Source organism: Cloeon dipterum, chromosome 1 (genome assembly GCF_949628265.1).
Source record: "Cloeon dipterum chromosome 1, ieCloDipt1.1, whole genome shotgun sequence".
NCBI classification, from domain to species: domain Eukaryota; kingdom Metazoa; phylum Arthropoda; class Insecta; order Ephemeroptera; family Baetidae; genus Cloeon; species Cloeon dipterum.
Window position 1 is genome coordinate 2,665,232 of NC_088786.1, and position 27,340 is coordinate 2,692,571.

General features: G+C 40.6%; 3 protein-coding genes across 5 annotated transcripts; 2 read left to right on the plus strand and 1 right to left on the minus strand.

Annotated features, from left to right (window-relative positions):
• The first annotated feature begins 21 nt into the window (after positions 1–21).
• LOC135934746 (serine protease persephone-like) lies at positions 22–8,294 on the plus strand. Its single transcript, XM_065476704.1, has 6 exons — positions 22–72; positions 1,361–1,758; positions 1,847–2,173; positions 3,393–3,820; positions 7,428–7,593; positions 7,636–8,294. Exons 2-6 carry the CDS (start codon positions 1,363–1,365, stop codon positions 7,855–7,857), a joined length of 1,539 nt encoding a protein of 512 aa, XP_065332776.1. The 5' UTR covers positions 22–72; positions 1,361–1,362; the 3' UTR covers positions 7,858–8,294.
• Positions 4,360–27,090, minus strand: PQBP1 (poly-glutamine tract binding protein 1). Of its 3 annotated transcripts, none has more exons than XM_065496795.1 (6): positions 26,847–27,090; positions 26,689–26,795; positions 26,451–26,626; positions 26,067–26,387; positions 25,863–26,011; positions 4,360–4,920 (listed from the first exon to the last, which is right to left on the minus strand). In XM_065496795.1, exons 1-5 carry the CDS (start codon positions 26,923–26,925, stop codon positions 25,870–25,872), a joined length of 825 nt encoding a protein of 274 aa, XP_065352867.1. In that variant the 5' UTR covers positions 26,926–27,090; the 3' UTR covers positions 4,360–4,920; positions 25,863–25,869. The 3 variants fall into 3 exon arrangements, with proteins under 3 accessions (XP_065352867.1, XP_065352866.1, XP_065352869.1); XM_065496794.1 differs by lacking the exon at positions 4,360–4,920 and adding an exon at positions 8,391–8,525; XM_065496797.1 differs by lacking the exon at positions 4,360–4,920 and adding an exon at positions 19,281–19,368.
• LOC135947831 (protein artichoke-like) lies at positions 16,239–25,827 on the plus strand. The gene is made up of 14 exons (XM_065496789.1): positions 16,239–16,713; positions 20,572–21,072; positions 21,128–21,299; positions 21,361–21,527; positions 21,589–21,888; positions 21,944–22,204; positions 22,260–22,540; positions 22,599–22,799; positions 22,856–23,240; positions 23,297–23,557; positions 23,610–23,973; positions 24,031–24,385; positions 24,438–25,173; positions 25,341–25,827. Exons 2-14 carry the CDS (start codon positions 20,608–20,610, stop codon positions 25,782–25,784), a joined length of 4,392 nt encoding a protein of 1,463 aa, XP_065352861.1. The 5' UTR covers positions 16,239–16,713; positions 20,572–20,607; the 3' UTR covers positions 25,785–25,827.
• Positions 27,091–27,340: the final 250 nt, after the last annotated feature.

The following is a 27,340-nucleotide window of genomic DNA, read 5'->3' on the forward strand; positions in this document are numbered from 1 at the left end:
TTTCTCTTCTTGGTGGAGGGTAAAAGTAAAACACGACTGGTGAATTTAGACGCCAATTTTTTAGTAACTCAGGTAACTCACTTGATCACTTGCAAAGAGATGGGACAATTCCAAGTTTGAAGGCCTGGAAAGGGGGACCTTCCTTAGTATTCGGTTTACAATAAATCCTCAAAAATGAAAGATGGACTGCTATATACATTTGATTTTGTCTATTTTACTGTTTTACAACGCCGGTGTCGATCAGGAGGCAGGGTACTATTATGGTGGCGCTAAGCGTTGACTTGTTTGAAAATTGTTGAGGATGCTCCACAAACGCATAACAAAAGCAAAAACGGTTCATAGGGGCACGAAGAAGCGAGCAGACTGGACACTGGACGCTCTGAAAGACAAACACACGTCGCATTATTTTAATATTGTTTGTTTTGTTCTCAAAATCAGAAGAAAAGAATAATTGCGTTTCACTGCTCTTCCACCTGATGATATGATTTCGCAGGCAATTTTCCACCTTTAATAATAGTTTATATTTTGGCATGATGCCTTTTTATCGTTTCGTACGTTTCTTGATATATTTTCTTGTGTGAAATATCTCGAAGGATAATAATTTAAATTGGTATTTATTATTATTAATATTTAATTCATTTATTTGGGGAGTCACCCAGCACAATTGAGCATAATACGTGCAAGGAAATTGCTCACACTGTGCACGCGTCGTCAGTTTCCTCGTTTGCGGTTGAAACCCTTCTTTATTGAAATAGTCACTTGCGCAATCTCAATGAAATGTTAATGAACTTATCAAGAAGATATGTATTTTCGCTCTCCGCAACCCACAGCAGGAACCAAAAACGGCAATCCGAAATATCATATGAATGACGTAAAGACACCAGACAAATATGGATAAATGCTGTTCCGGAAGTCTCGCCTCTTTGTCCGCAAAAGTGAAAAGTGTCATATATTTTATTTGCCTCTCGTTAGTCAGACACGCGGATTTTCCTCTTTCTCGTCGCTCGTCGCACTCGCACGTTTCGCGCTCGCTTTATTACCCACGAGACGATCGAGCGTGTGGCACCCTATATTTTTTTTTCTAATTTGCTTGGAAAGATTGTTTCAATTTATTTTTTCATTTTAGTTATTCTATGAAACCAAAAATTAATATAACTCTAGCAGGTGATATTTTAAATTTTAATTAATTTAGTATTTACTGCTATAAAAAAATTACATTTTCAAGAATCTCAGATTTAAAATAGGGTTCCCTAGCTTTTTAGTTTTGCCAACTAACAATAAAGCAGGTGATCACTAGCGCTTTAAGAAAAACAATACAAAAAATTGTTATAATAATTATTCTTTGTGTGTGTTTTTCCAGGTATGACCTTCATCAGGTTGGCCGTGTTTTTGAGCGTGCTGGCGGCAGCCTCCCCGCTCCGCTTTTCCTCTGCTGGTCAGGGTGCGTCGGGGTGCTCCGCCCTTTCAGTGTGCGTGCCCATCTCCAAGTGTCCGAGCGGCCTTAAGGCCTTGAGGCGCAGACAGGCGCTGCCCCCTCTCTGCGGATACAAAGGAAACTTGTTAAAGGTTTGCTGCCCTGAGCTTCGCGCGTCGGCAAAATCTCTTTCGGCATCAGGGCAGGTGACCACCACCACAGATCAAAATTCCGTCGGGAGGAGCTCGCCGCCAAAGGTTGGCGCCAGGTCGGCTGAGGCCTGTCAAAAATACTCGGAAATTGCGTTTCCCAAGATTAACTTGTTTGTCAAGAATGGAATCGAGGTATTTTGTGACTATAAATGCTGGTGGAAATGTTATAAAATTTAAGGAGGAAAATTTACCGTGAAAATTAAAAATATCAATTTTTAAGGCTGATGTTGGTGAGTTTCCGCACATGGCGCTGCTCGGCTTCAAGTACGACAAGGACCAGCAAAACTCAGGTCGCACCTTGACCAAGGGGGTGAACGCGTCGTGGTTGTGCTGCGGCACCCTGATCCACGAGCGGTTCGTGCTGACGGCGGCGCACTGCCTCGAGAAGGAATTTCCGATCGTGGTGCGCCTCGGAGATTTGGACTGGAACTCTGACGAAGACGGCGCACAGCCCAAGGAATTTTCCATTCTCAGGATCGAGTCGCACCCTGAATTCAACCGGATCAGCCTGGCGAATGACATCGCACTAATCGAACTCGGAACACAGGTACAAAATTATAATTGGAAAATAAATAAAATTAAGCTTCAGAGATATTTTAACTGCAGTTAATAATGAAATTAAAATTGAGGGATTTCAATATTAGTTGGAATTTATTTGCATATTTTAAAAATAAAGTTTTTTATATTTTTAAGTACTTTTTAAGTATCAAATTTTCCCCATTCTTGTGTTATATTTATTTTATATTTACATATGAAAAGCCAACCAGAGGTAAAAATCCAATTAAAATTGAATCTTCTCAAACCAACCAAGGCAAATTTTTAATATTGTAGATTTTTCATTTCAGCTTATTAATTCCACACGTTGTACCAAATTAAAATTGAATAAATTCACATCGATTGAGAAACAAGATAGTTTTTGAAACAAATTCAAACAATTTTTCAATAATTAATTGATTCAAAATTTCAAAAATTGGAATTTTATAAATTTTAGGTTGGTCGAAATATGTATTTACCATATTTACAAAATAATTTATAAAAAATGCACGAATGTAAGATACATTTTTGCATTATTCCTCCTATTTTTCGTGGTAAATGGAAGCACAAAATTTGCTCCAATTTTTGACAATTTCTAATCTTAGGCATCAACTCCACTTCTAATTTTTCATTAGTTCCGTTCTAACAAATCTAGTCATTAGGAAGAACTCCGGAGATCACTTGGACTAATTGTAAATCTCACGTTTCCACGTTTTGAAATGAATGACGTCCCTAATTTGAGAAAAATAACTAATTTTATACATGTAAATTTAAAATTAATTTTTCGAAAACCTAATTTTAAAAATTATAATGCAATATTATTTTATTTAAAAATGTTGAATAAAATAACTAAACATATGTTAACTTAACATGTAAAATAAGTTTAATTTTAAAATATAGTGCACATTCTTGCATAGTTGAATTTTTCATTTAATTGAAATATATTTTAATTTTTCTGTTAAATCAATTTATTACTAAACATAAATTTTATATTTGTATTTAAATATAAAAAATATAGTGCGCATCCTGGAATAGTCAATGATACATTTAAATTGATTAATTAATCTTAAATTAACATGGTGATATTCCAGATATTCCGATTATAAAATAAAAAAAATTGTTATTAAATTAAATAATCCTGAAAAATGCACTTAATTTTAATTTAAAAACTAAAATATGATTATACTGTTCCTTTTATTTGTCTTTTAACGAACACAACAATAAAAAACCAGGTTCCATTCAACTGGGTGATGCAGCCTGCGTGCCTGCCAGCGCCGGGGGAGAACCAGGACGCGTTGGGACAGGACCTGCTTGTGACCGGCTGGGGCGACACCGCTTATGACTCCCTGTCGGCCACGTCGATGTTGATGAAGGCCAGCCTGCGCGCCGTGGACTTCGAGGTGTGCAACGCCACCTACGCCGGCACCCAGACGGGTGGCTTGCTCGAGGATAAGCAGATGTGCGCCGTCGACCCCAAGAGGCTGGCCGACGCGTGCCGGGGCGACTCGGGCGGGCCCCTGCAAGTCAGGGTCAAGGACTCGCAGCTGATGAAGGTTGTTGGCGTCACCAGCTCCGGAATAGGCTGCGGAAGCAGTCCAGGACTCTACACCAGGGTTTCTGCATATATTGAGTGGATCGAGAACATTGTGTGGCCCAGCAAGTGAACATCTTTTAAATTTTAATAAAAGAAAAAGGTGTCTCATGGAATTTTGTTTACTCTCTAGTGTTTTGAATACCACAATTTATTAAACTGAAAATTAATTATATTCATTTATGGCCCAAATCAATTCTAAAGTGGTGGAACATATATTTTCCATTGCAAGCCAACTACATTAATTTACAGGATTTTCTGAACATGTCCCGAAATTTAAAATTTAAATTTTATCTTTTTGGGTCAGACTAGAGTGTCCATCGGGCCGGGAAATTCTTGGGTGGAGAAATTACAGATTTGAAGCTCAGGAATAAGGGACACAGTCAAGAGTTACACAGTACAACTTTCATTCACTGAACTGGATTTTCGGGGATTGTCGAGATAACGAATGTACAACCTTCAGGGTCCCACCCAGACTTGATGTGAAAAATTGTCCTTATGCATTGAGTATATTTTCGGTGTGTTATTTCATAGGTTCATCTCTTTTTTGGTTGGACTTGTATTTTGGGTATTTATAAATTTATAAATAAAATAATAGAACTTTCAAATACATTTTCAATCAAGATTGTATTGAAATTCTACTCCCAAATATCGAACAATTATGTAAATTTCATTTATTTCTAGTATGAGATGACTTTTGCGACTTTTGGTTCCATTCGACATCTTCTTAATTGTGATTTGAGCTGAAATGAGAAACAAAATAAACATTTTAGAATGTATTTGCCACTCGTTTTGTAACACAAAACAAAATATCTAGAGATATAATGATTTTGTAACTTTGCTACTTTAAAATAAGTAGCAATTCACCAGTTTCATAAACCCTAAGTGTTCGAAGCCGCACAATTAGACCTAAAACTTTGAGGTTATTTCGACCCGTCTAGGTCTAGCCTAGGCCCTCTAGGGGCTATCATCACTTAATTTTGAATTTTCGAAAAAATGTCGAAAAAGGTGACCTTGACCTTCGACCTGGGAATGTTTTGTAAACTGATTCTTGTTCGATCAGGGTCAAAAACTAGGCTGGGCAGTGAAAATTCCAAAGTGATATCTCAACGCAGTAAAAAGTTGGTCATCAATTGTCCTCATTGTCCAGCAGCTGTCCACGACCAAGTCTGCAAGCATCAGAAGACAACTATTAAGTACAAGCGTTTCAAACTGAGACACTTTTTCGAAAGGTGTTTCAATTAGAGACACTTTTCCACAACGTTGACCTGACTCCACGAAGGAGTCAGGGTCCTGTCACTCGAAGTGCTCCCAGGCCCCAAAACAATCTGTACAGACTGACGGCTAAGCCAGCCTTGAAGCTGTCGATAGCAAAAGCAACTGAGAAACAGACAATGGTGTCTGAAAAGCCTGTAAGAGGGAGTCCCTGAGGCCTCAGCCGGCCAATAGGAGGAGTCTAGCACCTGAGAAACAAACCAAGCCAGTCGAAAAGTCGATTGAAAAGCCTAAGAGGGAGTCCCTGAGGCCTGAGCCGGCCCGCAGGAGGAGTGTGGCACCGCCTGTCCGCAGTGCAACAGATTTCATTGAGAGAAATAAGATGAATGCAGGTTTGTACTAGATTTTATTTTATTCAAACAAAAATTAATTTGTATAATTCATTCCAATAGGGCGAAGGAAGAGTGTCGACCCAAGCGCCTTGAGGGAAATGAAAGCAGCGCCTCGCAGGCAAAGTTTGGCAAGAGCAGCCAAAACGCCTCGTCCGGAAGTGACACTCGAGCCTGTGGAAATCAAGATAGAAGAACCAGCACAGCCCGAGAAGGTGGAAAATGTCGAGCAGGTTGAATATGACCAGTTGAAGCCAAGGAAAATGTGCCTGACAATGTGTTGGAAAAAGCTCCATTGCCAAAGAAAGCCAAGCTTGACAACTCTGAATTGGAGGAGGAGGAAAAGCCTAAGTCTCCTAAACAAACAACCTCCCTCTGTAAGTATTTCACTTTAAAACCCCTGCCAGAAATTTCCAAAATAATTTTTGCTAAAATTGAATGAGACTAATCGATCGGTGCGTCATTTGTTACCCAATTAGAAATTTTGCAAGAGGTTTAGAACCGAGCTTTGTGGGTGTTAATAGTTAATCGTAGAGCAAAAAACCATACATATTCTGAAAGCTGATGATAATAAATAAATGAATAAACAAATAAAAGCGTATTTAATATATAATTTATATGCGAACACTCCCAGACACGGCTTGCGAACAAAAGAATAAAAAGGAACAAGAAAAGAAGAATGGGATATTTTCAAATTAAGTGCGGTTTTTGCGGAAAAACCACAGCGCGGTTGTGGACAAAACCACAGCGCGGTTGTGGACAAAACCACAGCGCGGTTGTGGACAAAACCACAACCGCGGTAGTCGCGGTTCTGGTTTTGCGCCTTTTGCGCATTCTTTCCTTTTTGAGTACTTTTGCCTCTTATCTTCATCAGAACCTTTGTAATCATGCTTTTTCTCCTTGCGGCAGCCACCGAGTAAGAATACAAAAAAGCATGACTACAAAAGTTCTGTTGCAGGAAGAGGCGTTGATGCGTCGGGGTCACCAAATGTAGGCGCCGTAGTTTCGGCTGGCCGTGAAGTGCGTCGTGAAGTCGAGTTTTACTTCAATCATATTGATTGCTGTGCATTACTAATCAGGTTGAAATTGGGTTTGCCTTTATTGTCAGAGTTTATTGTAAATTGTAAAATCAATGAATTGAGGACACAATTAGTCAGCTAATTAATATTGTCAATTTATGTACATTTTAGGGGGTCTTTATTTTGGAGGATGTCAGCACCATCTTAAGTGGGGGTGAGAAATCACACACGAGAACAGGGAGTACACATGAGCAAAAAGTGGGGGCGAGATTCAGAGGGTTGTAGTGCCTGCCAATAGGTGGCACTCTCCTCCTCCTTTTCCCTGAGCTGTGAACCTTTCCTTAGTACTAGCTAAAATGTTGAGGGGTGCCTACCCTCCACCCTTAAGTCGCTAAACTTCAACCCCCTCGGGAAAAGTAAAAATAAGGGTGGTGTCTTAGGGGTGGAGGGTAACAACCCATTTAGGTCATCAGGGTAGGTCAAGACGAGTTCAACGGTGGGTAGTAGGTTGATTTTCTGATGGTTGGAAGCCGAGATTTAGAGGTTAAAAAACAACGATATTTGATAAAATTCCTATTTTCTCACGTTTTTTCTGCGCGCGGTCGTTATTACTTGGAAATTTGGAGACCAAAAAATTTTTTCAGCACACCACTGGAAAGCTCGTTAATTTTTCTAAGTAAACATATGCATAACATGTGGGGTTACAGATCGAATTCGGACGTAAATCACAAACGTAAAAATTCACTAGCGCGCGAAACGTTGTTTTGCTTGCTGTGTGCAGCTCCCGAGCGAGAACGGAATGTCGTACAGATTTCATTTTTGTTTTATTATGTCGAGGAAGAGTGTAGCTTGGTAATGATTCTAAATTCAAGCAAGTTCCGACACCCAGCCGACCAGTAATAAAGGATTTGACACCTACGGCTCATTGGCCGAGAGTCTCCAGTGCTGACGTCACAGCCGGCAAGCGTGGAAGGGAGACAAAAGTACCTCGCACATTTCGCCAGTGGTAAGTGCCTTTGATACTAGTTTAATTACAACTATTGTATTTTATAGCGCTCGTCTGTGTAATCGAGAATATTATAATCTGCCAGCGCCGGGGGAGAACCAGGACGCGTTGGGACAGGACCTGCTTGTGACCGGCTGGGGCGACACCGCTTATGACTCCCTGTCGGCCACGTCGATGTTGATGAAGGCCAGCCTGCGCGCCGTGGACTTCGAGGTGTGCAACGCCACCTACGCCGGCACCCAGACGGGTGGCTAGCTCGAGGATAAGCAGATGTGCGCCGTCGACCCCAAGAGGCTGGCCGACGCGTGCCGGGGCGACTCGGGCGGGCCCCTGCAAGTCAGGGTCAAGGACTCGCAGCTGATGAAGGTTGTTGGCGTCACCAGCTCCGGAATAGGCTGCGGAAGCAGTCCAGGACTCTACACCAGGGTTTCTGCATATATTGAGTGGATCGAGAACATTGTGTGGCCCAGCAAGTGAACATCTTTTAAATTTTAATAAAAGAAAAAGGTGTCTCATGGAATTTTGTTTACTCTCTAGTGTTTTGAATACCACAATTTATTAAACTGAAAATTAATTATATTCATTTATGGCCCAAATCAATTCTAAAGTGGTGGAACATATATTTTCCATTGCAAGCCAACTACATTAATTTACAGGATTTTCTGAACATGTCCCGAAATTTAAAATTTAAATTTTATCTTTTTGGGTCAGACTAGAGTGTCCATCGGGCCGGGAAATTCTTGGGTGGAGAAATTACAGATTTGAAGCTCAGGAATAAGGGACACAGTCAAGAGTTACAGTACGACTTTCATTCACAGAACTGGATTTTCGGGGATTGTCGAGATAACGAATGTACAACCTTCAGGGTCCCACCCAGACGTGATGTGAAAAATTGTCCTTATGCATTGAGTATATTTTCGGTGTGTTATTTCATAGTTTCATCTCTTTTTTGGTTGGACTTGTATTTTGGGTATTTATAAATTTATAAATAAAATAATAAAACTTTCAAATACATTTTCAATCAAGATTGTATTGAAATTCTACTCCCAAATATCGAACAATTATGTAAATTTCATTTATTTCTAGTATGAGATGACTTTTGCGACTTTTGGTTCCATTCGACATCTTCTTAATTGTGATTTGAGCTGAAATGAGAAACAAAATAAACATTTTAGAATGTATTTGCCACTCGTTTTGTATCACAAAACAAAATATCTAGAGATAAAATGATTTTGTAACTTTGCTACTTTAAAATAAGTAGCAATTCACCAGTTTCAAAAACCCTAAGTGTTTGAAGCCGCCAACAGATGGCGCCACCGTAGACTTTCGATTTTAAGGCACTTCCGCTGCGATTTCAGACTCAATCTAGTCAGTGGTGTGCTGTATTTTTAATTGCGACGTGATTTTTAGTGTAGAATTCAAGATTAGCGGTGCTTTTCGAGTATTTTGTTGCATCGCGTCTCGATAAAAAACTTTGTGCATCCGAATCTCAGGTTGTGGTGGTCCTATATTAACAAAAATTAGGTACCGTTTGACTCGTCTTGAAGTGAACTAAGTAATTGAATTGGTTTGAAGAAGACAATTACTCGTCAACGTCGTGCTATGGTGTTGAAACGGTCGAAAAAAATGCTAAATTCACGTTATTAAGGGGGTGAAAAAGGGCGTTTGGGGTTGGTGGGTCTTGTACCCCTTTAGTGCGATTGGGGACGTCAAGAAGAGTCTAAAAGTATGCGGCTTTTCAAAATCGGATGATTAGAAGTCGAGATTTAGTCGATCATTGTTTTTTACTGACCCCACAAAAACAAGGGGTTTCGAAGTTTTCATTTTTTTATTAAAAAAAATGAGGCAACATACTATTCGTAATTTTGACTCAATTTTTCATGCTCTACTAATTGGCTATCAAAAAAATTAAAAATTTCGATATATTCAATTTTAAAATTAAGTTTAAAATTAAAAAATTCAATTTTTATAACCTTGACCTTACAATTAGACCTAAAACTTTGAGGTTATTTCGACCCGTCTAGGTCTAGCCTAGGCCCTCTAGGGGCTATCATCACTTAATTTTGAAATTTCGAAAAAAGGTCGAAAAAGGTGACCTTGACCTTTGACCTACCACTTTGAGGTCAACATAAAAGTTGTTTGTCTTGTTGAGACAAGTTAAACGGTTTTTTTAATTTTTGTTCTAGGACCACTCTGAGCAAAGTTATTAAGCACTCAAAATTCTCAGGGTCATGTCAGGCATAGACCCTGATGGTCATTTCGACCCTCCTAGGTCTAGCCTAGGCCCTCTAGGGGCTATCATCACTTAATTTTGAATTTTCGAAAAAATGTCGAAAAAGGTGACCTTGACCTTCGACCTGGGAATGTTTTGTAAACTGAATCTTGTTCAGGGTCAAAAACTAGGCTGGGTAGTGAAAATTCCAAAGTGATATCTCAACGCAGTAAAAAGTTGGTCATCAATTGTCCTCATTGTCCAGCAGCTGTCCACGCCCAAGTCTGCAAGACTTCCCAACCATCAGAAGACAACTATTAAGTACAAGCGTTTCAAACTGAGACACTTTTTCGAAAGGTGTTTCAATTAGAGACACTTTTCCACAACGTTGACCTGACTCCACGAAGGAGTCAGGGTCCTGTCACTCGAAGTGCTCTCAGGCCCCAACAAACTGTCCAGACTGACGGCTAAGCCAGCCTTGAAGCTGTCGGTAGCCAAAGCAACTGAGAAACAGACAATGGTGTCTGAAAGAAGAACCAGCACAGCCCGGGAAGGTGGAAAATGTCGGGCAGGTTGAATATGACCAGTTTGAAGCCAAGGAAAATGTGCCCGACAATGTGTTGGAAGAAGCTCCATTGCCAAAGAAAGCCAAGCTTGACAACTCTGAATTGGAGGAGGAGGAAAAGCCTAAGTCTCCTAAACAAACAACCTCCCTCTGTAAGTATTTCACTTTAAAACCCCTGCCAGAAATTTCCAAAATGATTTTTGCTAAAATTGAATGAGACTAATCGATCGGTGCGTCGTTTTTTACCCAATTAGAAATTTTGCAAGAGGTTTAGTACCGAGCTTTGTGGGTGTTAATAGTTAATCGTAGAGCAAAAAACCATACATATTCTGAAAGCTGATGATAATAAATAAATGAATTAACAAATAAAAGCGTATTTAATATATAATTTATATGCGAACACTAGGGATGTGCAAAACCGAGTATCGATTATTTTTTCTTTTTACTCTATGATGTCGGGACTATCAAATGAGTACGAATCATCAATTTTTAAGCATTTTGACAGATTTTAGAAATCGATTATTTTCGATTATTTCATCCAAATCGACTATTTTTCGATTATCTCCGGTACAAAAAGCGATTATTGTCTGATTTCTTAAAAAGGGGTTATTTCCACTATATTTTGTCGAAAACCACGCAACCCGCGAACGTGCAACAGTGTTTTAAGCATCAGAGAGGTTGCCAAAGCAAATTTTTTAAAGGAATCTTACAAAACAGATAATTTTTAAACAATGAATCATTTAAATATACAGTAGTTATTACTTTAATAGCTCAAATTTTAACATTTTTATCTTTTAACAGTAATGTACGTTAGCAATGATTGATTTGCAATATAATAATTTGTAAGGACCGCATGAGGTAACCAGCAGTTGCAGAAAGTTGTTGTTACTTAAAGTATAACTAAAAATATTTTTAAATTTACCCAAAATTAGAGAAAAGCTTAAATTTTTTCCAAATTTGCGAGAAAATCGGCTTTTAAGCTTGCATTTTAGTCATATTGCCTAAATGCCTAAATTGTCTTAATCAATATTTTGATTTGAATTCATAGTTTATTTCACCAGAAGAGAAATTTAGATCATAAATCACATATTAATTGGACAGATCGTGACGAAAGGGATCAAAATTAAAGTGGAATGATACTGGGCAACAATTGAAAATTATTTAGATTGTTGGATGCCTTAAACAATTGACCGATAAACAATCTGTTCAACAATTTGCAATAATAAAAGGACCTTCATACAATAAAAATTCAAATTTTGCCAATTTTCTCCACAATTTCCAGAGCTTGAACATTTTTTTCCGATTCCTTTCGTCGAGATCCGTCCAATTGTGTATGCCACTTATTGGGGAAACTCTTGGTTTTGAAATAAAATCGGATTTCAAGTAAGGAGACAGCCAGTACCATTTGAAAAGCACGGTAACTTTCCAGCCAATTTTCTCGAAAAATTGCAGTGCTTCCTAGGTCAATTTAGGCTTTAACTGAATCCTAAGGGATGAGTTTATGCATTGGCAACAAACATTTTCCAGGCTTTTGCAGTATCATTCCTCTTTAAGCGAAAAACTCTTTGACAAACTCTATAATTTGTCAAGCAGTTAGGCAATATCTGAACTCTAATTGTTTGACAGACCTGATTTCATTATTGCTCATTGTAGAAGTTGCTTAGTTCCAAAAACAATATAGAGCCAACAATGCAAAAATATTTAATCTTTAGCGGACTGTTAATTGAAAGTTCTACTTGAACTTTTTCACTCAAACAATTATTTTGGTTTAAGTATTTTTACCTATCTGTGCGACTTTAATTAAATTTTAACTGTCTAAAAATACTTCAACACGATTAAAACATTCCACAAGAGCTAATAGTGATATGAAAATTTAAAATTGTTTTCGGCAAATTGTTACAAATTTTAATATCCTTAACGAACTTCTTTTGCTTTTCCAATAAAAAATGTAGCATAGAAAAATATATAATTTATTGCGAATATAGGAACAGGAAACCACATATGAAACTGATTATTTGATAGAATGTTTGACTAGAAACCGATTATAAAACCGATTATTTGCCTCTGAATTTCCGACTATAATAATCGATTATTTCTTTGCCAAATCGACTATTTTTGCACATCCCTAGCAAACACTCCCAGACACGGCTTGCAAAGAAAAGAATGAAAAGGAACAAGAAAAGAAGAATGGGATATTTTCAAATTAAGTGCGGTTTTTGCGGAAAAACCACAGCGTGGTTGTGGACAAAACCACAGCGCGGTTGTGGACAAAACCACAGCGCGGTTGTCGTGGTTGTGGGCAAAACCACAACCGCGGTAGTCGCGGTTCTGGTTTTGCGCCTTTTGCGCATTCTTTCCTTTTTGAGTACTTTTGCCTCTTATCTTCATCAGAACCTTTGTAATCATGCTTTTTCTCCTTGCGGCAGCCACCGAGTAAGAATACAAAAAAGCATGACTACAAAAGTTCTGTTGCAGGAAGAGGCGTTGATGCGTCGGGGTCACCAAATGTAGGCGCCGTAGTTTCGGCTGGCCGTGAAGTGCGTCGTGAAGTCGAGTTTTACTTCAATCATATTGATTGCTGTGCATTACTAATCAGGTTGAAATTGGGTTTGCCTTTATTGTCAGAGTTTATTGTAAATTGTAAAATCAATGAATTGAGGACACAATTAGTCAGCTAATTAATATTGTCAATTTATGTACATTTTTAGAGGGTCTTTATTTTGGAGGATGCCAGCACCATCTTAAGTGGGGGTGAGAAATCACACACGAGAACAGGGAGTACACATGAGCAAAAAGTGGGGGCGAGATTCAGAGGGTTGTAGTGCCTGCCAATAGGTGGCACTCTCCTCCTCCTTTTCCCTGAGCTGTGAACCTTTCCTTAGTACTAGCTAAAATGTTGAGGGGTGCCTACCCTCCACCCTCAAGTCGCTAAACTTCAACCCCCTCGGGAAAAAAAAATTAGGGTGGTGTCTTAGGGGTGGAGGGTAACAACCCATTTAGGTCATCAGGGTAGGTCAAGACGAGTTCAACGGTGGGTAGTAGGTTGATTTTCTAATGGTTGGAAGCCGAGATTTAGAGGTTAAAAAACAACGATATTTGATAAAATTCCTATTTTCTCACGTTTTTTCTGCGCGCGGTCGTTATTACTTGGAAATTTTGAGACCAAAAAATTTTTTAAGCACACCACTGGAAAGCTCGTTAATTTTTCTAAGTAAACATATCCATAACATGTGGGGTTACAGATCGAATTCGGACGTAAATCACAAACGTAAAAATTCACTAGCGCGCGAAACGTTTTTTTGCTTGCTGTGTGCAGCTCCCGAGCGAGAACGGAATGTCGTACAGATTTCGTTTTTGTTTCATTATCTCGAGGAAGAGTTTAGCTTGGTAATGATTCTAAATTCAAGCAAGTTCCGACACCCAGCCGACCAGTAATAAAGGATTTGACACCTACGGCTCATTGGCCGAGAGTCTCCGGTGCTGACGTCACAGCCGGCAAGCGTGGAAGGGAGACAAAAGTGCCTCGCACATTTCGCCCGTGGTAAGTGCCTTTGATACTAGTTTAATTACAACTATTGTATTTTATAGCGCTCGTCTGTGTAATCGGGAATATATATATAATCTGTGAGCCCAATTGTAATTGACTGACCCGGATTAACGGGGTAAGACTGTTTCTTTATTTTATTAATTTATGAATTGTGATATTTATCTTGACGGTTTTAGGTATATACTATTTTAATGCATGATTTATTATATTTTATAAAATATTTGTTGAATATTCATATTGTTACAGTCCAAATTTGAGGCATTAATAAAGGCATTCAAAAGAATTCGAGGAATTCACTTCAAGCATTTCCCTCAGGGTACAATTTGAAGCGGCCTACGGTTAGTCTTGGGGATTTAAAGAGGAATGATAGTTAATTTCCCCGCAAAATCCTTTAACACACATACAGATTGGGTCCTAAAAATCATGTACAGTTAAAAAATACATAGGCAACACTGTAAAATTTCGAGAAAATCGGCCTCAAACTTAGCATTGTTTTAAATAATGGAGAATTTTAAACGGAATTGTGTAATCGCGATTTACTCTGAAATTCCGCATTTCCCCAAAAAAAGACTCTGGCTGTCCGATAGATCTCGATGAGAGGATTCCAAATCATGTGAGAAAACATAGTCTAGCACTGTAAATTTCGGAGAAAATTGGCAAAAACAATCTGATTGGTCAGCGCCCAGCGCAGCTGGCTAACAGAGGGGGGCGTTTCACGCCGTCGCTTCTGGTTGCATTACAGAAGGTGGCCGGCGCGCAACTCAATTATCATTTTAATTACGTTTTCATTATCAGAAAAATTTGAAATTTTCGCACATGGTAACCAATAAATCTGTCTTTGAAAATAATAAATTTATTTATATTATATAAGCAGTCTCTGATTGCCATAAGGGTACAAGTTTGCCTCTGAGAATAATTGAAATTATTAAAATGAAAAAAACATTTTTTTCTGAGATGATTCTTGAATATATTAACTTAATTTTGGGTATTTTGATTTTTCCCAAAAAATTTAAAGTTCTTTAACGGCCAGCTGAAATTTTCAGACAAATTTTTTTCGAAAATAGTAAATTTGAGAAAATTTTGCTGAGTGGGGAAAAACTGGAAATTTAATCAGCTGTCTGAATTTAGTCAGTATTTAAAGGTACTATGAACTGGTTAATTTTAATGAAGCCAAACACAGACCCCTTTTGAGAATCTGCAATTTTTGAAAAAATAAAAAATTTCTTTCAAGACTCAAAATAACTATTTTATATATTCTTACCATTAAATTTTCATAATTTTTCTCACCCCGAAAGCAATTAATTTCCTATGCTAAAAAAAGAGGGCGTAACCGGTAAAATTAAAAAACAAATTGGATTTTGGGGCACTTTTGGTCAGAAGTACATGGAAAAAATAGGTCGGTTAGGGTTAACTTAACGTGAAATTTCATTTTTTAAATAAAAAATCACTATCATTCCACTTTAAGGTTCGAAATACTAAATAAAAAGCTAACGTCACGGGCACTCCGACGATGACTTGGGAAAAGTCGACCGGTCACGCGGACTAAAGGAATAGGGACTCTTGCAATCGGCGTCAACTGGATAAACAGTTTGACGAACAGCCGGGCTGTACAGAGGGAACCGCAGGTCGGTTTCCCCCTTGCCGATAGCAATTTAGGATTTGGGTTAGGAATTAAACTAACTGGCTGAGCTGTATTGCTCCTGCTCTGGCCGACTAACTAGAGTAGCCAGGGGCCGGTAGCAAAACTCAGAATCAGAATGATGATAACCAGAGCAGGCGCGCTTTATTTATATGCTTGTCCCCTACTACTCATTTACATACATGCATATTATGACAGGTGTTATATTTTGCATGGTGTAGGTCGTCTCAAAGTTCTAAACTTTGTACCCTTTCTGTACATAATAATATGGAAAAGGACATGGGAAATTTAATAACATATCTCTAAAATGCATATCGCGTCGAAAAAGGTGTTTGAAAACGTTTTTAAAAAAGTGTACCTTTTCGAAGTTTGGCGCGTTGAATCGGGACCTTGAGTATGAGAAAAATAGCCACCGCCATTAGCGAATCACGCAACAAGAACACTATAGTAATATGTGCTGCTTGGCGCTGTGCTCGCAGCTGCGGTGGCTATTTTTCTCATACCCAAGGTCCCGATTCAACGCGCCAAACTTCGAAAAGGTACACTTTTTTAAAAACGTTTTTAAACACTTTTTTCGACGCGATATACATTTTAGAGGTATGTTATTAAATTTCCCATGTCCTTTTCAATATTATTATATACAGAAAGGGTGCAAAGTTAAGAACTTGTTTAAATGACGCCTGATGGCCTCTATATTGTTTCAATTTGCAAGATCTGCACACCGTTGGAACGGCAAAGTCGAGAGCTTCCAGAATATGTATAGTTTTGACCCTTTAGAAATCCATCATTGTGCTCAGGAAACACCCTAATATGCAAAAACATCGTTCCTGTGCACATAAAACTTTTTAGCATCAAAATTGATTGAACTCCTGATTTTTCAGGATAATTATCATTAGAAAAGAAGCCCGACGAAGCAATACGAATTCCAAGAGCAAGTGAAATGGGCTTTTTCTGCCTGACAGCCTATGAAGAATTCTCTCACTCTCGGTCTGTCGTCTGTGCTAATAAGATGTGACATCGTAAGTCAATGAATTAGAATTTCGGTGCGTTCAGATTTTAAAAGTTGCGTGAAAGCCTGTTTGATCCAAATTGTCGTGAGCAGAGACAATGCGTAGCGCTGGAAACAATGGGAGGCTGCACTTTCTTGTGATTTGCGCGGGCAGCCAGTGTAACGAGGCGCTCTCGTACTTTTCTGCAATGGTAGCGCTCGGCAGTTCAGTGCAGCTAGCGATTGCGGCAGGAGCACAACGCGCCACTCTCAGCATCTTTTTTTGTGACACACGCACACCAACTCGATCGCAACCAGGATTATCACTCGCTCCGCGTCGCTGAAGAAGGAAAAAGGAGCCGATTTGCAGCAAAATCATTAGGTACAATTATAAGTATTGCTTAAATAACTTCTTTGTTTTCATTTCGCAATTTCTAGTGAAGAAATATTTGCAGTTCTGGAAAGAAAGCAATTGACTTTTCTTACAATTAGGCAGCATGCAGGCGGCTTAAAATTTTGCAATGAAAGAGATAGAGGCAATTTTCTCACAACTCTTAGGATTTGACATTTTTTAGTTTTTGGATAAACGGTTGGATGCCGAGTAGGAGTGGTGGGAATTTTTCAATTTAATGACTTTAAGAAAATAACCCTGAATATCAAAATTAATTTAAAAGTACTGTTTTTGCTCAATTTTGGTTCTACGATCATTTTGGACGTTATGTATAAAAATAAATGTTTTTAATGTAAAGCTTTACAGAAAAGTTTGGGAAAATCCTTTCCAGCTTTACGTAAAACACTATTTACATAACAAGGAGGAAAAAGCTAAAAATTTCCAAGGTTGCCGTTAAATTATTTAGAAAATCGGCTGCATGCTATTATAGTATTGTCTCTCTACTGTAAAATCACGATTTATTTCAAAATTAAGGGATTTTTTCGATTTTTTCCCCAAAGTTCACACACAGTTGGATAGATTGCAACGAGAGGAATCGAAATAAATCAAAAACATATTTGATATTTTGAGAACTTCGACAAAATTTTAAATTTAACTGTTCCTCGGTTCGTATTCCATGATTGCTGCTGCTAAATTTAACAAAAATAAACTCAATTAACTAATAATTGCTATAGTCATCATTGCAAAAAACCAATCATTATGTAAGCTAATAAAATTTACATTTTTTTAACTTATGGACTCTTCCGAAAAAATCCCAAACTATTGGGCCAATTAATAATTTACAGGCGAAAAACTGTCGTACCCCATATTTTATCGCAAAAAGGAAACAGCGCGCGCGCGCGCGTTACAATGTGTCACGCGATGCGAGATTGGCAAACTTGTTGTCTTTTCGTCGCGCTCTCCTCTTCGCGTACCCATTTGTGCTCCAAACCCCAAAAAGAGGAGTCACAATGGACCGAATTGCTGCTCTAGCTGCGTGCAAAAACCATTTTAATTGAGACACGCGCGGCTGACACGTTGTCGCGTCGTGCAGGCGCGGCTGACACAGCCCGACCGCGACCAAAGCAATTACACTCGCTCACTTCCTCGCTCCCTGTCAAAGAACAGCACAGAAAAGAATGCGACCCGTTACCTCCCGCGCCTTATCCAAATTGCACCACTAATGCCGTTTGTCTTTGGGAATTTGAATGCACGGTGCATGAAAAATTTCTTCCTGACGCTCCATCCGTGGAAAATGAGAGCCGTTTTTGCTATTTGCGATTGCGTGCCGTACCTTTGGCAATTGTTCAGGATCTTAATAAAATAATAAGAAGCAAAATATTTGTCTTTTGGGAGTTAAATTTTGATGGTTACTTTGCAAACGAGACCAAAATCATTAAAGGGCAACAATTGAACTTAATTTGAATTGTTGAATACAATTAGCAGGACCTATTTCAGATTTTGCCAAATTTTTATAAAATTAAAATGATTTTTTGCATGGTTTCAAACACCCCTTGTCGTGATCTATCGAAAAAAACCTTAAATTGTGACACAATTTGTGCTAACTTTTGATCTGAATTTCCTCAGAAATTTAAACAATTAATTTAGAAAATTTTAGATCATTCCCAATATTTGAGAATTACTTTTCAGATTTTACAGTACTGGCCCCTTTTAAAGAGGATTGAGGATTTAGTTGAAGCCAAAATTGACCAAAAAATAAGTAGCAGCGTAAATTTTTGAGAACATAGTGGCTGCAAAGTTAGCATGCTTTTCAAACGGTGAGGACAGTCTCCTTGTTTGAAATCCTATTTTATTTCCCAACAAAGATTTTCCTTAACAGGTTTCATACGCTGTTGGACAGATCTCGACGAGAGGAATCATAATCTGCCACAAAAATCTAGTGAAGCGCTGGAAATTTTGGATAAAATTTGAATTTTTACTGTAGCAAAGTCCATTTTTGATTGATGAAAATTACTTATCTATAAATTTCTTGTTGCATCCAACAATTCAAATAATTTCCAATTTTCACCCTGTATCGATCCACCTTAAATTAATCTGCATGACGCAAATAAAATCAGAATATTTATCAAGTGTGTTTGTTTAAACTTATAAAGACAAGAATTTGTAGAAAATGTCGGTGTTCTGCGCAAAAAAGGCGCAATTAGCGCGTTCACTGGCTTTGTCAACTGCCGATATGCCCCGTGCAGCGAATAAAATAACAAGAGTCACTAAGGTTCACGACATCCGCGTTTTCTGTCTTCTCATTTCTTGACACGCACCATGTAAAATGGGATTAATCTCTCTTTACGAGTGAGATGAGAGGGACCTATATTTTACGGCTTTTCGCGTCATGCTGCTCGATCGGCGCTGGAGAAAACCTGCGCCTAATTTGCCGGCACAACTTTTCTTCGCTAAAACAATGTGTGGCTATCAGCATTAATAATTAAGAATGTTTGGTTTTTGTAATTTTACACAGTTTCTAATATTTTGCAGCTTAATCAGAGGAGCCATTTTTCAGCTTGGTGATAAATTGTCTTCTCTTGCAAAACTGCTGCGATAGTGAGGAATTATCGCTGCGAGTCGAGCAGCATCACAAAGTTGCCTCACCTGCGAGCGATATACTATACAATTAAAAATGCCTTTGTTGGCGCATAATTTATGGATTTCTGCAAGACAATACGGTGGGAGTTAGACAATGAAAGGATGAGATGCGCTCCTGAACAAAACTACAGCCGAGTGCGTTTACTAAAGCACACAAGAACTTGCACTTTCTCGCGAGAAGCTGAACTTCCTCCACTTTCGCTTGTTCCGGTCCAAGAAAACTGATAACATCGATACATAATTTGTTTTTTGTCGCTCATCAGACATGTAATATCTAATTGTAAACTGCCCCGCATTTCCTTTGCCGCCGGGTTGCATCACGATTGCCGGATTTTGGCGCATTACTCGCAAAATCGGCCTCGATAGGCGAAACGTGTTTCAATTCGTTTTGTGCGCGGTCAGACGGAATGGATTTCATAAACTTCTGAATTTATATGTAAATCGGCCGTCTGGAGATTGTACCCGAACGAAAGCGAAAGAATGTACAGGATTTTGGCTCATTAATTAAAAATTAACAAATTAAAATAAGTGCAGTCCAGAAAGCGCATGATCTTTTTTAATCTTTTACATTTTCTGCTGCTAACAAATTGCCGCCCACGGTTGTGCTATCTTAGAGAAAATCTGAAATGGAATGGCGTTTAGGCTCTAAGCAGCTTAACATTGACCTCGCGGGGACATGGAACCCTTGTGCTTTCTGGGAAAATTTTGCTTTCTGTGATGGATTCGCCTGATTTTCTCATGAGTGGAAACAATTGAAACAGAATTGGCCCACCTGCTAATGGGAGCGATTACCTGCGTCACTTTCACACGCATTTAACTCGACTGGCGCAACGCCCGCGCTTCTTCGTCTAAATTAATATTTTATATTTTGTGAAATATATATTAAAGGGAGACACGAGCTGGTTCGCAGGACAATTATGCGAATAAGATGTCCTTGGCAGGAACGAGATTCCCGGCCAATTCTGCAGACAGAGCAGAGGGGACACTGCGTTTGTCACAACTGCTGATATTAATAATTAGGATTTGTCGCACCAAAAATTGCGTGAACGCTTTAGTCTGATAAAAAAAGGACACGACAATTACCAAACGCAGCTTTCTTTCTACCACCGATGCGTGACCGACTACATGACTTTTCTGTATCATATTCGTGTACGACATATCTCTCTTTCTCTGTACCTCTTTTTAAGAAATCTTCGATTCTGATTTCAGGTTTGCAAGTAGTTTAAGTATGCCGCATTAGCGCAGATGGAGCCGTCCCCACGAATGGCGCGTTTGCGTGTCGCTGCGCTGCTTGCGCTGTTGCTGCCACTTTGCGCTGCCCAGCAGACGCTGGACGAGTCCGAGTGTCCGCCGGACACGGCCATTTTGCCATGCAGGTGCCGCATGAGGGACCCTTTGTCCGAAATCCAAATCTGGTGCAGCCATAGTGACCTGACGCGCGTCATGGCGCCGTTGCGTGCGATCGCAGAGAACAAGCCTGGCGCGAAAATCGACGAGCTCATCCTCGAGGGCAACCAGTTTTCCGAATTCCCAGACGACGCCCTTCGGGGCCTCCAAGTGGTTCGACTCATGCTCAGGGAGAATTTCTTGGAGCGTCTAGTAGGCTCTGCTCTGACCGGGCAGGAAAATTCTCTGACCGAGTTTTACTTGGTCGATCCTAGGATTACCGACATGCCCGTCGATTTTTTCCAGCAACCTTTTAAATTACAAGTATGTAATTTCTTGGTGAAAATATTTGTTCTAAACGATATCCAATACTTTACAGGCGCTTACGGTTCAGGCCCCAAATTTAAAGCGGCTTTTTAGATTAGAAAGACTCCAGAATCTCAAATATGTGAAAGTCGAAGCAAAAGAAACAACAGCCTGGAGAAGTTTCATGATTATTGATCTACCTGAGCTGCAAGAACTGCACCTCAGTTGCGGAGAACGAGGATTTGGTATAAATATTTTTAGAAAACTTGTTAGGAAATTTAACTCGATGGATTATCTCAATCACAGGCCTGGACAAAATTGAAGTTGGGATGTTCCAAAGAACGCCAAGACTTCAGACTGTCGAGATCACTAAATGTGGAGTCAATTGGCTGCACCCTCACTCATTTGCTTCTGCGTCGCACAAGATTGAGTCTATCGATCTATCAGACAATTTCCTGGATGACGTTGGACAAGTAAGAAAATTGCAAAAAAAATGACGATTCAACCGAACTCGAACCATAATTATGATTATAGGTCGCACTGGCAGTGAGAGAGCTGCCGATGCTCACCGAGTTGAAAATCGAGAGGAACAACATCAGAGGACTGCCGGAAGGCTCTCTAGTATCGCTGCTGAGTCTCCGATATCTGTCCCTATCTGGAAATCAGATGAGGGAAATCGGCCCTGGTGCCTTCCACATGCTGCCGAATCTGGAAGTTCTTGACCTTAGCAAAAACCATCTGACGCGACTTCACCCACATGCATTTATGCCTCACGCTGCTCCTCGTTTGCAGGAACTCAATTTGGCGCAAAATCATTTGGGCCACTTGGCAGAGGTAATTATTAGTTATTTATCGAATCCCGAAAATTTCTAACAACGAATATAATCAGGTCCGGCCCTGGATGATGGTTTTGCCGTCTCTGGTGCGCCTGGATGTGAGTGAAAATGGGATCAACGAATTGGCCTGGGCAGCTCTGGGGCCCCATCCGAGTTTAGAAAAGCTCAACTTGGACGGAAACCACATTCGAATGATGCGCCGAGACGCGCTCAGTGCGTTGCCTGCTTTGATTCATTTAACAATAAGGAATGCTTCTCTGGACGAAATTATGCTGCTGGAAAGAGGCTCTCCGTGGGATTTGCCCAATCTGAAGGTTAGTTTATCTCAATAACTATTAACCAAATTACAACAAAATTATGCTTTTGCAGGGGTTGGACATAGCCCAAAATGGTTTGCGATTTTTGGACGCAAGACTTCTTGCTGGGCTTCCGTCGCTTCGACGTCTCGACTTGAGCCAAAATTTGTTGGGCGAACTTCACGGGTCTCCATTTTCGCCTTCGCCAGCGCTAGAGTACTTGAATGTTTCCTACAACGCGCTTCAAGCGTTACCACAAGCGTCGCTCAGCCCTTTGAGGGCACTCTACGAAATGGACATAAGCCACAACAAACTCCTATCACTGCCTGTTACGCCTGGAAGATCGCTTGATCAGTAAGGATCATCAAAATTAAATTTTGATTTGTTTTTAAATCCAAATGCAACTCTCCAGAATTGGAGTACTGAACATTGAAGGAAACCAACTGGGGTCCATTCCTGAAGCGTGGACATCCGGTCAGCCAACCAGCACGCTCCAGTTGAGCGGAAATTCGCTGAGATCGATTCCTAGAATCAACTTGCCGGGACTAACTCGGTTAGATGTGAGCAGAAATCTCATCTCAAGGATTGGAGTCGACACTCTAGCTTCAGCAAGGTAAATACAACCTCTTTTTAAAAGATAAATGATTAAAATTCGTTTTTTTTTTGTAGAGAACTTCTTTACCTAAATGCGTCACATAATGAGCTAGAAGAATTCCCCAGTGGAATTCAAGGACTGACGGCTCTCAGAGAGCTGGACTTAAACGACAATCGGCTGTCAACATTACCCTCGTCTGGAGTGATGGGTTCTTTGCAATCACTTAGGATTTTGCGCCTAGCAAGGAATCAACTGACGACCCTTCCTAGTGACTCTTTGCATGGAATGCCACGGCTAGCCTCGTTGGCTTTATCAGAGAACAGGATCAACGAGGTCGATAGGAGTGCACTAGCAGACCTACCATCGTTAGCCGAATTAGATTTGTCAAAAAATTCAATTTCTTTACTGCCCAAAGGCGCATTTTCACAAATGCCGTCACTCCGAGCCGTCTCCCTGCAGGTATTTTGTTTTTATTCACACAAAAAATGGCTACTTAAAAAACTAACCAAATCCAGGGAAACACGCTGCAAGAATTTCAAGCTACCGCCTTCGAAGGTGCGCCGCAACTCCTGCTTCTAGATTTGAGCCACAACCAAATTCGCCATGCTGACTGGGGCCGGTTTTCATGGGCAAGGTCGTTGAAGCCCACAGCAAAAGACAACGACTTGCTGCAGGTTGCGATGCCTGGACTGGAAGTTCTCGATTTGAGTCACAATAAGCTAAGATCACTGGAAGACGCAGGGGTGAACAATCTGCCCTGGCTTGTGGAACTCAAGGTGGAACTTGCAAATTGATAATCGAATATAAAAAATAACCTTTATTTCGTAGGTGAATAATAACGAGATCTGCGGAGTAGGACTGAGATCGCTTGAAGGACTTTCGAGGCTAAGAGTCCTTAGTATGAGAAACAATAAGGTGAAAATGATGCAAGAGGGAGCCTTCCGCGCGCTCAGGTCCAATATGATTCACCTCGACGTCGCAGGAAACCCGCTATCATGCACATGCGGCATGATGTGGTTCCAAGAGTGGGTGGAAAATGAGCCGAAAATTCAGAAAAGTCTACTCGCCACCGAGCCTCCACGCTGTGCAGATGGGTCATTGCTACGGGAAAAGGCTCTTTCAAGATCGTACTGCCAAGACAAGCAGCAGAGGGATGTGGATGAAGCTTTAGAGGCTTGCAACAGAGGAAACCGTAATGATTTCACAGTCAAATAAAATTAAAAAAAAATTGAATCATTCTTGTTTGTAGACAATTCAACAAACTTGCAATACCAACCGAGCGTCAGCTCTGCCCTCACATCGCCAGGAAGCAATCCCTATGACGGCGGGCCCCCAATCAGCTCTCAACAAGCGGTTTCTGACGAGTTTTATGAAGACTTCGTGGATTACCCGCAACCTGGGGCCGCGGAAAACGGGCAGCAGCATCAGGATACACTAACCCCTCCACCTCCAATCGCCGCTCCTGCGGAAGCAGCCCCTCAACCTCAGTCATCGCACTACACGCCTGGTGACACCCCAACATTCTACGCCGGCTCTGTTAACCTGTCCAGTTTGAATCCTCAACCTCCAGGCCAACAGAACACTGGTCCATTCACCTTGTTTGGGTAATGTCAACCAGCTAGGAGCTAGATCATGATTTAACATATTTATTTATAGATATCCCCTGCCGAGCATCTCATCGCTTTGGAACAAAGGCCCTCCGTCCAACGGATTAGGTCGCACGTCGGCCAAGCGCCTGGAGACTGACCAAAAGGGCCCAGTTATGGGTCATAGAAGCAACTTGCCCTTGGAGGAAGGATTTGTGCCTTCAGTCGGACCACAAAACCCACCTTGGACCTTCTCAGAGTCAAATCAAACATTTAAATTCCAGCAGAGGGAGTTCCACAAGCAAGACCACAAGTTGAAATTCCCTGCGCCAACAGTCAACAGTAAGGGACCCTTCGACCACAGAGGCTCGCTGCCAATTAGAGAAGATTATTCAACAACTCCACCGACGCCCCCAACTACGAGTCCGCCGCCAAATCTAAACAACCCAATAGTCAAGCAAACAGGAGTACTTCCAATAGTTTTCACCGACAAAGATGACCCTATGCGTGGCGCACACAGAGTCACAACACAAAGAATACCAACCACAACCACAGCCGAGCCAACCTCAACTCCAGACTTCAGGAAAATGATCCCACAGGACGACGAATACCAGACAGGGCCTTCGTACCCCTCTGGGAGCGATTATCCTACCAACAGTGGGAATAATTTCACATTTAGTCCAAAGGACAACGTGGACAACTCCAGCGCCGATAATCAGAATTTCGCCTCGTACAACAGCGTGTCAAAATTCCAGGACCTGCCAAACATGCCAAGCAAAAACAAGAACGTATCTTACGTCGAGCAGGTAAAATATTCTCCACTCATATTAAATGCGGGGCTGGGTTGACACTTTTTTAGTTGTTCCACCTACCAAGGTGTTCTCTGATCTAGAGTCGAAAAAGCCGCAGTTTCCTGGAGGGCCCAAGCCACTTGAAATCAAATATATTAATCCAATATCCATGAAATTTCCAGGTGACCAACACTACCTCCAGCAAAACCTACTCGATCACTTCAAATGAGATCCGCAGCAAGCCAACGTTGCCAGTCCCTGCCTCTAATCCTCTGGAAAACACGGTTATCAGCCAATTTCCGACTTCGGCATTTGGGTCCGTTGTGCCCACTATCCCTCCAACGGCGGCCAGTCACCAGAGCAACAGGGCGACCATCACAAAGGTGGACGGGTCAAAGAGCTCACCAAGCAAGTTTGTCCACGTGCCAACCGTGGCACCAACAGACGAGCCCCCAATCACGTCAACCATGCAATCATGGTATTACCGAGACTACAACAAAACAAACCTGGAACCCTTCCGAGGGGAGTACTTGCAAGATTTGCCGATGCCGTCTAGCAGTGGGCAGACATTAAGTAGAGTGGCAGCTCTAGTAATGACTGCAGGAGTTTTGATATTTATGTACTGAATGCACATTATTTTATTTACCAATAAATTTAGCAGACTACAAATTTACTTGTATCAAATTAAACCTAAAAATGCTCACCAATTGGTTACTTCTTCGTCTTTGAGTTGGCTCGCAGGATATCACCAGGACTGGGATAAGGTCTTTGTTGGAAAATAGGACCAGAAGCTGTCGTATCGACCCCAGTGTTTGCATCATCTTCAGCTCCTAGACCAGACGACCAGGTGCCTCTACAGGAATTAAAAAATTTATATTAAATTCATACAAGTTAATCCGAAATATTACCTTGGACACTCGGAGTAAGCCGAGGGATCCATGGGATCAAGAACGTCCCGCTTGGGCACGTGGCCTCGCCTCTTAGGCGGTGGTCGCACCTGCTCTTCCTCCTCACTTGACGAGCTCAAACTTTCATCTGAACTGTGATCGTCGTTATCATCGTCGTCCAGCTGCATCATCATTGGTTCCGAATCAGGCATTTTTATGGATTGCTGAAGTTTGTTTTGCTCTCTCAGTACACTGGCAGCCATTGTCGGCTTTGCTTGAGGGTGCAGAGGAGGAAGCCACGAAACAAGGCTGGTCTTTGGATCCCAGTAGAAAAACCTTCCACTAAAACAGAAAGCTGGAGTTAGTGACAGGTCGGGAATATAAATTTCAGTTCAATTCACTCACGTTCCGGGGTCGTATTCCTCCTTCCAGTTATCAGGAAGAGGGTATTTGTTGAGCACTTTCTTTTTCTTCCTCAAATATGTGATGTCGGGCTCAATTATTCCACTCGCCCAGTAAATGCTGCAGAAGACTGAACATTCGTGATAAATGTTGTACTTATTTGGGCAGCCAGGATATCCCTGTAAAATAATTGCAAGTTTTGGAAAACTAAATATACATAGTAAAAGGTATTTTAGTTTACCAGAATGGGAGGCTTCTCTTGATTTTCAGAAAGTTTGCTTACGGCGAGCAATGCTCTTTTCCTTCGATCCCCATCATCTTCAGCAATGACTTCCTCACTTTGCCGTTCTGAAAATAAATTTGGTTTTTATAAGCTAAAGAGGAGGAAGGATAAATTACCTTCAGCTTGTGTCCCTTTTTTGCCTGCAATAATTCCTCGTTTGGCAAGCTTGGCAGCCAGAGCAGCAGGCAGAGGCATTCCGGTCGGAATATAATTTAACGGAAAATCAAGAATTTTCTGGTATTAAACCAACGTCGCTTCTTCTCGTCCTGTAGTTTGAGGTTTGAGTGAAAATGTAAGCAGAAAATTAGCCGCAACCGGTCCGCAACCCACGAATCACACGATGTAAACAAACAAAATTTTGGATCGAGATTCGAGACCCTGCTCACAAAGGCGCTGTCAAGCTTTGGCTTTGTAAGTGTAAGAAGAGAAGTTCAACGACTACTCACCAATGACAGGTCGAGCGCTAGTTTCAACCAATCAGAGGCCGTCATCGCGAAATCTTGTCACTACTTCTATCTAAAGAGTAGTCAGAAGGGGGGGGGGGGGAGAAAAACTGGCAAGATTTTACGTTTGCAGCATGTGATTGGTTGAAAACAGCGCTCTACCTGCC